Source organism: Palaemon carinicauda, chromosome 10 (assembly GCF_036898095.1).
Source record: "Palaemon carinicauda isolate YSFRI2023 chromosome 10, ASM3689809v2, whole genome shotgun sequence".
NCBI lineage: Eukaryota > Metazoa > Arthropoda > Malacostraca > Decapoda > Palaemonidae > Palaemon > Palaemon carinicauda.
Genome location: NC_090734.1, coordinates 118,882,186 through 118,893,446, shown reverse-complemented (window position 1 = coordinate 118,893,446; position 11,261 = coordinate 118,882,186). Strand labels below are relative to the sequence as shown.

The window sequence follows — 11,261 nt, the reverse complement described above, 5'->3', positions numbered from 1 at the left end:
ATTATTTTTGACATTTATCATACTTTTGAAAGCGCTCATTTCTAAACTTGGTTTTAAAGTCATTTGCCATTTTGAAGTCTCAATATACCAAATTTGAAAAGTTTTATTTTGCCAGTAAATGAATAAGCATTATAAGATCGCTTCCACATCCAAAGGCAGAATGAATCTTCAGGAAACACACATCCCTAATCAGCTCACGGGTGATTAGTGAATTATCTGTTCATATAGTTAAGAGAAATCAAAGTTAGTGAATTGCCTGCTCACATGATTGAAAGATATCAGAGGAAGAGGCCATTTCAAACAAAATGGTAGTTGAATTTGAAATGAACACTTATGCTTGAAACAACTCTGGCTACAAATTATATGAAAAGGAAATGCATGAAAACTATATGAAAATGAAATGCGTGAAAATTATATGAAAATGAAATGCATGAAAACTATATGAAAATGAAATGCATGAAAATTATATGAAAATGAAATGCATGAAAACTATATGAAAAGGATTAAGATATACAGAAATAGAGAAAAATTATAATATAAAGATTCAAAACCAATTTTCAGTGAATAAGAATCCGCTTTTACATAATATATACTTAATAAACACATAAAATTGCTGTTTGCAAACAAATACCACAGTTTGCCTGACTTCTATCAGGCGAAGTATGTAATAGGAGCTACTAAATTTCAGTCATTTCACGTAATGCCTGGAAATTTTAGTCATTTCGTGAAATCCCTAAGTGAATCAGTCATTTCGCGAAATGCCCAAAATCTTTTCATAATGTACATTATCCATTTTATGATTACAAGAGTGATGTTTTATGTCTATAGTTTAATTATTCTGTGAGATATAGCCAATGAAGAAATCTAGTATTACTAATGGAAAATTGTTTTCCAAATTGAAATATAATATTAAAATTTCTTTCCTAAGTAATTTTAGTGAGATTTCACTTGATTAATATTTTAATTTATGAAAAATCAGTCATCTCTATGAAACTATTTATTATTTTCCCCTCCCAATCTCATCAAGAGTATCTAAAATAGATTAATATTCCCTTAACCTATATCAGGTATGTATTATGTTATGAATCATTACATGAATAACTTCCAGCTATTTCTAATCTCGTCAAAAGATTATCCAAAAGATTCCATATTTCTAATCGCCAATTGGACTGATGATTAAATCATGTAGCCTCAGGGATCGGATCTCATGTTCTTATATATCCCTCTTCCATCCATTATCTAACGCCTTCTCTCTGGGAAATTAATATGAAGATTGTTGGCTTTGTTTTTATAACTCTTCTCTATGGATCAAATCATTTGTTGAATCAGTATTATTAGTTTTGTATTATTGGAAATTACGTATCGGAATGTCCTCGGTATTGTCTCTTCTTTCTTTTTCTCGACTTGAATATCTCATCCCGTTAATGTGGGGTTTTCACACATTTTCTCTGTAGGAATCGTAGTCATATTTAGGTCAGAAAGTCTCCATTGGCCTCGGAATGAATTAAGATATTCTTTACTGCCTAACGAAGTTCAAAAGTCCTTTTAATTTTATTGGGAAATCGTCCTTTAAAGCATATTCGCAGGTACAAGATATGAGGCAACTCATCTTTTTTAAGATAATTTACATTGACTATAATCTGATTTTACTAGGATTTTTTTTAATCACTTAGTAAGTGGAAGCTAAACTCGGAACTATTTTGTAAATGAGTATCAGATATCAATGCTTAACAGGTCCCGTAGGGGTCAACGCCTGCTACAGTGCACCTATTGGAAGCGTCCCTGCCTGGTCCTCGCCGGACTTGGGTTGGAGTCTTGCTCGAACTCGGTAGTTATTTGTATTGTGCAACCTCACCATCCTTTTGAGTTAAGGATGAAGGTTGGGGTAGCCTATAGGTCTACCTTCTGAGTCATCAGTAGACATTGCCTGGTCCTCTCTGTTCCTAACTTGGATGGAAAGCGCCTTTGGCGATAATCATATGTATATATGGTCAGTCTCTAGAAGTCTTGGGCATTGTCCTCCTATCTAGGGAAATGTCACTGCACTTTGCCTTTGCCATTCATGAGCGGCCTTTAAACCTTCAAGCGATTCAATGCAGGCATTATTGTAGGGTCTTTGCAGTCTCCTGTCGGCCCATAGTTGTATTTTCCTTCATTACATCTTTCTTTCTGACATCTTTTAAGTTTTTATTTCATAGCGCAACCACAGAGATATTTTCGGTTGAATCTCATTACTTAGTGTCCTATATGGCCCTATTTCTGGGCTTAAGGGTCAAAATTTCATAGATTTAGTCAAGTCTTGGTCTAACTGTGATCATAGGAAAATCAACCATATTTTTACAATTAACATTAATATCGATCAACAAAACACCAAGATAGTTGGATTAGGAGGTAATAAACCTACCTCAACATTTTTTAAGATAATTTCTAGGCTAGCTACTCTTTAAAAAACTCATGAAACCTTTTGGAAGGAAAATTTAAAATTTCGAATTTCATCAAACTTTTGTCGTATCCAACGTCAAAGGTCGTACATTCTCCGACAACCAGAGCAATTCCTATTTATTATTCTTTGAATATTTTATCTGAATTGCTTATTACATTTCATGATTTATTTATTTCCTTTCCTCTTTGTGTTTTTCCCTGTTGGAGCCCTTGGGCTTATAGCATCCTGCTTTTCCAACTAGGATTGTAGCTTAGCTAATAATAATAATAATAATAATAATAATAATAATAATAATAACAATACTCAGTGATCAGAACTCCTTGAATGATATAAAACCGGCTCAATCAAAGAACCTCCATGTTGGTCCGAGTTCAGAGGGCCACTTCACCACTTTACCACCCTAAGAATGTCCCAAGTCTGGCCTTGTCTCTCAAACATGCCTTCTGATTAAGATTTTCGGTGCCTTTGATCTTATAAGTGCTTTTCTTGTATTTTTTTAAAGGTTTGAATTTCGTCACAAAGTATCAGAGAAACGTCCCTGCCTGGCTTTCTGCCGGACTGGGGTTCGAGTACCATTCAAGCTCTAGTTTCTTGTAGTATATTGTAACGTGCCGAGAGAAGGTTGTGAACTCAAAGGCAGTGTGAAAGCAACTGAGTTAGTTTATTGTGGAACACTCTCCTTTATATACAAAATCTCAAAGCAACAAGAATTTTCATGTTAAGACATCGACAATGTTACAGAGGAAAAAAGCAGACATGATTTTTCAGGTTCTTTTTTAGTGCGAGGGGAGAGCGAAGATACAAGCACAAAATGAACTATGTACGCTAGTGTGAAACACGGTTGGTACAATATGCAACCTCACTATCTTTATGAACTAGGGATGAGGGTTTGGGAGAGCCTATAGGTCTACCTGCCGAGTCATCAGCACCGAATGCTTGGCCCTCCCTGGATTTAGCTTGGGCGGAGAGGGGACTTGGTCACTGATCATATGTATATATAGCCAGTCTCAAGGGTATGGTCGTCACTGATCATATGTATATACAGCCAGTCTCAAGGGTATGGTCGTCACTGATCATATGTATATACAGCCAGTCTCAAGGGTATGGTCGTCACTGATCGTATGTATATATAGCCAGTCTCAAGGGTATTGTCCTGCTAGCTAGGGCAGTGTCACTGTCCCTTGCCTCTTTTCTTCATGAATGGCCTTTAAACCTTTAAAGCCTTTAAATGCAAAGCCCACTTTAGATGATAACCAATAGGCTGCATACACAGATTTAGATCCGTCTCTGAACTACTGAGGGAAAGTCTGGTGGTTTTTCTTTTGCATTTTCCCTCATTTGCAAACCTTCCTCTCCAAGACGAAGCCTTTTATTCATGGAGTGTTTACAGGTAGGCCCATATGAGATGATGTGTTTCCCGATGCGTATTTTATCTAATTTTTATAAGGTGTTGGGCAACTTGATAGCCTGCTTTTACTTGTATAGTTTCTTTTACATGAGGGAAATTGACAACGTTCAGCCTAGACTCCTACCCACATTGTGTTTTTTTACTCTGCAGAATTTTCTTTGCAAATAATTTCGATCATCAAAGTAGTTTTCTGGGATGTAAAATAGTCTCTGTTCAATGAACCCTCGTAATTTTGGGATTTTAGTGACCTTGTATGATAAAGAAATACGTAGCAAGCGTTCAATATTCTTTTAAATCAAGTGGATTTTCTTTTCCGTTGTTGTAATGCTAATAGTCAAAATTATGTGATTTTCTTGGGTCAAAATTAAAATTATGTATTTTTCATGGTTTAAAACTGTGATTTTCTTGATTCAGAATTATGCAGATTTTCTTGGGTAAAAATGATGTGTATTTGGGATAAAATTATGTAATTTCCAGCGGTCAAGGCCAAGTGATTTTCTTATCATATTTATGTGATTTCTTTGTCATAATAATGTGTTTTCCTTGGGTAATAATTTTAAGCCAAAATATGGTCAAAATTATGATTTCCTTGGGTCAAAATTGTGTGATGTATTGCAGTCAAAATGTTATTTCCTTTATGGTGTAATTTCCGGGGGTCAAAGTGATGTTTTTTTTTTTTTTTTGGGGGGGGGGGTGGTGGTGGTCATAATTGTGTGATTTCTTTGTCATGATAATATGATTTCCTTTTGTCAAAATTCTTGAGCCAAAGTTATGTGATTTTCGTGGGTCAAAATTATGTGTTTTCCTAGGGTTAAAATTTTGAAATTTTCTGGGGTCAAAAAGATGTGCTTTTGTGGCATCAAAAAGATATGATTATTACCATTTTATTATTCTACTCTCTCCGAGATTAGAATAACAGTGAATTTAATATTCCTTCTTAAGACTTCATCATAATTTATTTATTTTTTTTTTTTTTTTTTTTTGCTGTGCAAAGAATCTAACTTACGTCTCTACAATAAGATTCATTGTGCAAAATCTCTTCAACACATCAAAATATATAGATTTAAGGAATTTGACTCCTATTAGGACTAGGAGGTCATTCATTGCCGAGGTGAAGCTGGGAAAGATGTCTGCTTACGCCTGATTTTTACTGACCAATAACTACCCCTTGAAAAATTCCAAGATATGCCTCTATGAATCTTTAATGCTAAGCCTGCTCTGAGGGCAGGCCTAATATAGCATGAAATTGCTAGATCTCGAAAAAATATAGGCCTAGTCTATAAAACACTCTTCTATCAGGCTAGTTTTACACCAAGAATAAAGAGAATAATAGTTTTGATAATTTCAAAAATAGTTTTAATAATGATAATCTTAATCTTAATAGTAATAGATTAAAATCAATGTGTGTGGACTTCTGTAGCTTATTAATATTGATGACTCCCCCTTTTTACATACTGGTACTCCCTGGAAATGAAGGATCCTCAATCCTAACGTCTCTTTTAGCTCTTGTAACTGTCATGTTTTTTCCCTCGCCTGTATCCTACTAATACTTGAATTATTTACTAGTTTCAAAATTATCCTGCAGTCTTTTCCTATGAGAAAACCACCTCAAGAAAAAATTTTAATTTTTACCCTATTTTCGTACTGTTGTAATTCTTGATCATTCAACCTTCTTATTCATAATTTATTATGATGCCATTCCAATTACGGGTTGCCAATGCAAGACCCGTGGCCCCCTTATTTTCAGGCTGAGGTCAATCTAAAACGAACGAACGAACGTCATTTCGTCCCGAGAACCTCTTAATCATTTATCTTAAAGTCCTATATCAGTTAAATAATCTACAATTCGGTCCATGTAGATTACGTCTCTCCATACAACTCAGAATTGGCAGCCTTAGAAACTCCACCCCTCTTCAAGTCTTTTGCAATGATCACTCTGCCTTCTTTTCTTTTACTATTATGCGAATGGTAGATTGACATCTGTACTGTACATGCACAGCGTAAGTAATAACGATCTTATACACATGCGACTTGAACTTTACGCAAATCTTGAGGTAAATATACTTTACCCAATTTGCCAAAGTAACGTGCATTCGGCGTCAAATGTTAGTGTGTGTATCTGTGTGTTTGAATGAAAATGCCATCTACTGCCAGCTGTGTCTTTTGTAATTCCCACCAGAGGGCAGCAAACACATCCATTCCAGCTCAGCATTTTCCGTAATGGACTGTGATGTCCCGTGAACTTTCTTTAATCCCTGTAATCAAGGAGAGAGAGAGAGAGAGAGAGAGAGAGAGAGAGAGAGAGAGAGAGACGATAATCCAGACCAAGTCGACTGACTGTAAGGAAGTTCTTCCTTAATTTGTTTCTGGGTAAAAAAAAAAAAAGAGATTAACAAGAAAACACAACCGAAAAGAAATCTCTTTCGCTATCTTATCGCTCTGAGAATTCCCCAGCCTCTTCCTCCTATTGCACTTCCAGTGCCCTTCCATCTCTCTCTCTCTCTCTCTCTCTCTCTCTCTCTCTCTCTCTCTCTCTCTCTAAATGACTCCCTCACCTCCTGCCTCTCCTCCCCATAATGCCACTTCCCTCTTCTCCTTTTCTTTCTTTTAACCCGATACTGATGATGATGATGATGATGCTCTTGTTTCTTAACACTACTTCTTGATGATGCTTTTGTTACTGTTATGTGTATTTGTTTGGGCATGAGAACCCTCGCGGTAATATGCGTACGTTTGTTTGGTTTTATTTGCAGTGACAGGTGAATACTATTTTCCCCCAGAACACATTCAGGAAATAAAGTTGTAAATTTTTAGATGTCTAAAATGATTTCATTTTAATCTGTTGTTTGCTTGTTATTCATTTAAACTTCACTTCATGTCTGTTATACTATCGAGCTTATATATATATATATATATATATATGTGTGTGTGTGTGTGTGTGTGTATATATATAAAAATATATATATATATATATATATATATATTGTGTATTTACCTTTCGAATTTTGATTTATATTCTATTATAAATTGTAAAGGTCTCATTCCCATCTGGTTTCTGTGCTAATATCGCAATCATTATACTATTCTCTCTCTCTCTCTCTCTCTCTCTCTCTCTCTCTCTCTCTCTCGCTTTGAGTTGTCTGTAGTCCTGGTGAGAACTTCCAAAGTCGTAAATTAAATCCCACATTGCCATAGAAGGCTTCTCAGATCTTCTCATAAAATGAATTGCATTTAATGTTAGCCGGTTCACTTTTGCCTTACACAAAAATGTTCATCAACAAGGGTGCACATAAATGGCTCCCTCCGCTATATTGATAACATTAGCTTTAAAAACAGAATGCAAAGCCCATAGGATTTTATGTATATTAATTTATGACACTATATGATAAGATGATAAGTTTTTTGGGGAAAGACATTAGTTTAGGTCAATATAAAAATCAATATTTTTTTTTTTTAAATAGAATGTGGGTTGGCGATATTTTAAGACTAACAACTTTTGCTCGCAGGCTTTTCGGATGTTGTTAAACTTAACGAAATGATTTTATGATAATATCTATATATTAATTAGAGCTTTCTTTAAATGATTCAGGGACACCCCTGAGCCTAGTGGATAACTTGAGTTTTAAGTCATTCCACAAGAATTCATTCAGCAGCCATTGCCTGGCCCTCCCTGGTCCTAGATTGGGTGTAGAGGGGCTTGGACACTGATCGTATGTATATATGGTCGGTCTTTAGGAAATTGCCCTGGTCCTTGCCTCTGCCGCCCATGTGTGACCTTTAAAACTTTTAAGCGTTAAGCCCCCCTGACACTTGCACGCATTTCTGGCACGCACTGGCACTGTGCACTGGGAGGTTCCCGCACTGTTCACGACAAGTTCACGACACGTTCAAGCATAGTTCACGACAAGTTCACGCCACGTTCACTCCTCTTTCCGCATCATTCCCGCATCGTTCACGCCAGTTCACGCCAGTTCACGACTTGGCCAAATCATATATAAAGACGGGGCTTCCTACATGATTTTTATCAAAAGCGTATTTTTGTGCCAATCTTTGATTAATATCCCCTGTATTAATGTATGGGTTATCTTTATAGATATTTGTAACAATTATACTTCTATTTAGTATATATTTTATTATTTAATTATTATTATAGGTAATTAGCTGGTTTGAATAATTTTTAAGCTTTATAATTTACTGAAAAATAATATTTTTATGGCAGTTATATGCTGATCAGATATTTGGAACCCACTTTACTTCTTCTTCTTCCCAGCTTTATCCCTATTCGGGGTCGCCGTTTCTAATGAGTCTCTTCCATCTCCCTCTGTCCTGTGTCATTTCCTCCCATACTCCCTTCTCCTCATATCATCTCTAATGCAATCTCTCCACCTGGTCTTAGGTCTTCCTCTCCTTCGTGTTCCATCCACCTCCACGTCCATCACTTCTCTTGCCATGTGTTGCCCTTCTCTTCTCATCAAGTGGCCATACCCATCTTAACCTTGCCTCTTGCACTTTCTTTGCTGCCTCAGTGACTTTTACTGTACCCCTAATATGTTCATTTCTAACCTTGTCCTTTTTGGTTACTCCACTCATCCACCTAAGCATCCTCATCTCGGTTACGTTCAACTTTCTACCCTCTGTTTTCTTTAGGGGTGCTGCTTCCCAATCCATATGTCATTGCTGGTCTGACCACTGCCTTGTGCACTCTGCCCTTCAATCTTATAGGGACTTTCCTATCACATATGATACCAGACACCTTCCTCCAGTTGTTCCAACCACACTGAATCCGGTTGTTAATTTCCTCTTCCATGTTCCCCCCATTGTCGATCACCGAACCAAGGTACTTGAATTTATGAACCCTTTTGATGTTTCCTCCGCCTAATTTGATCGTTGTTTGCTGGTCGCCATCCATCTCGGTTGTCATATACTCTGTCTTCTTCCTGCTTATTCTTAAACCTCTACTCTCCAAGGCATATCTCCATCTTTCTAGTTTCCCCTCCAGTTCTTCCCTGTTCTCGGCTACCAAGACTATATCATCTGCATAGAGCAGACACCATGGTGGCTCCTCCCTGACATCCTCTGTTAACACATCCAAGACGATGTTAAACAGGAGTGGGCTTAGAGCAGATCCCTGATGTAGCCCGACTCCAACTTGGAAATTTTCTGTTCTTCCAACTGTAGATCTGACGCTGGTCTTTACATTTCTATATCTCTCTCTCTCTCTCTCTCTCTCTCTCTCTCTCTCTCTCTCTCTCTCTCTCAATTAAATAAGGAAAGGGGAGAGGTGAAAGAATATATTGTCATTATACAGATTTTTTCTTTGATGATTATGAGGAAATAGGGATAAATCCATTGATTTAATTGCCACGCACTAGCACGCATCATCCCGCACTGTTCACATCCAGTTCACTCCAGTTCCCGCATCGTTCACGCCAATTTTGGCGTGACAATGCGTGCCACAAATTTTTGAACATTTCAAAATTCTCGGGCACGCATGGCACGCACCGTTTACGTCAAGTTCACGCCAGTTGCCGCATCGTTCACGCCAGTTCACGCCTCAATGCGTGCCAGTGCGTGCCACAAATGCGTGCAAGTGTCAGGGGGCTTTAGACTTTTACTTTGACTGTAAGTTTAGATAAAAAGAATTTCAAGGAAGTATTAATTCAATTCCTTAAAAACTCTACTAACTTTTGACGGAATTTTTTATTACATTTCTTTGTTATTTCACTAACATTATTATTATTATTATTATTAGTCATGGTAGTTGTTGTTGTTGCTGTTGTTGACGGGGTAGCAGCATTTGTAGGCAAGTCTGGCAGCTATTGCACTGACTGATCGTTGATAAGAGTGTTACATGTTTGACAGTGACAAAATAGATGACAGCGAATAATTTCGGTAGCTTCTTGGAGCCCATGGCCATTTGTAGTTTGTGGGTCTCAATCTCAATCCGCGCTTACGGTAGATTATTCCACTCGTAAACACCAAAAACTAAGGAGTATAGCTTGGTAAACACTGCCTGTCTATCTTCCGTGACAAGTTAGAAAAGTTTGCATTCGAAGATACCTCATAACAAAATTCCTCTTGGTAAACAAACTCTTGTTGAAATTCCTCTTATGGAATTCACAGTAAAATAATTGACGTACCTTTTACGTTGAAGAATCATATGTAGATTTTGTCTGTCTCGTTAAAAGCAATAAGATTTTATATGAAGGTAATTATTGCGATGATGCCAAACAACTATACAATACGAGAGAGAGAGAGAGAGAGAGAGAGAGAGAGAGAGAGAGAGAGAGAGAGATTTTCTGGAGTATCACCGCGGGTGGTAGCGAAGCGCCCAGGATTTTTTTTTTCCTTCCGCGATATTAATGCGCCCTTGGCGGGTGGGCAGGTGGGTGGGGGTGGGAGAGAGATCCTATCTCCCCTCTTACAGATGACAAGTCTCTCGTGTCACATCCCAAACACAGCCTTCACCATCAAGAACCACTGGCAACGTGGCACCCTGGAATATGGAGAGAGAGAGAGAGAGAGAGAGAGAGAGAGAGAGAGAGAGAGAGAGAGAGAATTCACGGCATATTGTAAACATGTTCAAGAAACAAGATTTTTCCATTATATAAAATATTTAGAGAAATAAATGTATCACTGAAAGCATGATTATTATTTTCGAGAATCTTTCCCCGTGTTCCAGAGAGAGAGAGAGAGAGAGAGAGAGAGAGAGAGAGAGAGAGAGAGGAGGTGCAGCATTAATTTTGAATAAATTGATGAATACGTGTCGAGAAATTGTAGAGAGAGAGAGAGAGAGAGAGAGAGAGAGAGAGAGAGAGAGGAGGTGCAGCATTAATTTTGAATAAATTGATGAATACATGTCGAGAAATTGTAGATGAAAGAGAGAGAGAGAGAGAGAGAGAGAGAGAGAGAGAGAGAGAGAGAATTCACGTCATATTGTAAACATATTAAAAACAGAGATATAAATGTATCATTGAAAGCATGATTAATATTTTTTAAGAATCTCTCCCTCATGTTGCATAGAGAGAGAGAGAGAGAGAGAGAGAGAGAGAGAGAGAGAGAGAGAGAAAGAGGAGTTGTTGCATTAATTTCAAATAAATAGATTGATGAATACATGTAGGGAAATTATAGATGTTAGAGATATTTTAGTTTTTATCTCAACACGTTCGCTTGACTTCCTTAGAGAAGGGTGAAATGGTATTTACGGAATTCGTGCAATTGCATCACTTGTATATATTAATGCAGGTATGTTGATTTAAGGTACACTTGAAAATAAAACGAATTTTAATTGAAATTCTCCGTAAAAATATACTATTCTCAGCCGTATTTCAGTAAAATACAGGCGCCCGTAATTTTACCCTACCTTGTTATTATATTTTACGGTTTGGTGACAGAAATAACCCCCTTTAT

General features: G+C 37.1%; 1 protein-coding gene across 1 annotated transcript in view; it reads right to left on the bottom strand.

Moving 5' to 3' along the window:
* LOC137648210 (KRAB-A domain-containing protein 2-like) overlaps window positions 1-4,877 on the bottom strand; it is a 5,649-nt gene extending 772 nt beyond the window's left edge. Inside the window, exon 1 of the mRNA XM_068381135.1 lies at window positions 4,858-4,877. Within this exon, the coding sequence (XP_068237236.1) occupies window positions 4,858-4,877 (20 nt within the window). The remainder of the gene's footprint in view (window positions 1-4,857) is intronic.
* Window positions 4,878-11,261: the final 6,384 nt, after the last annotated feature.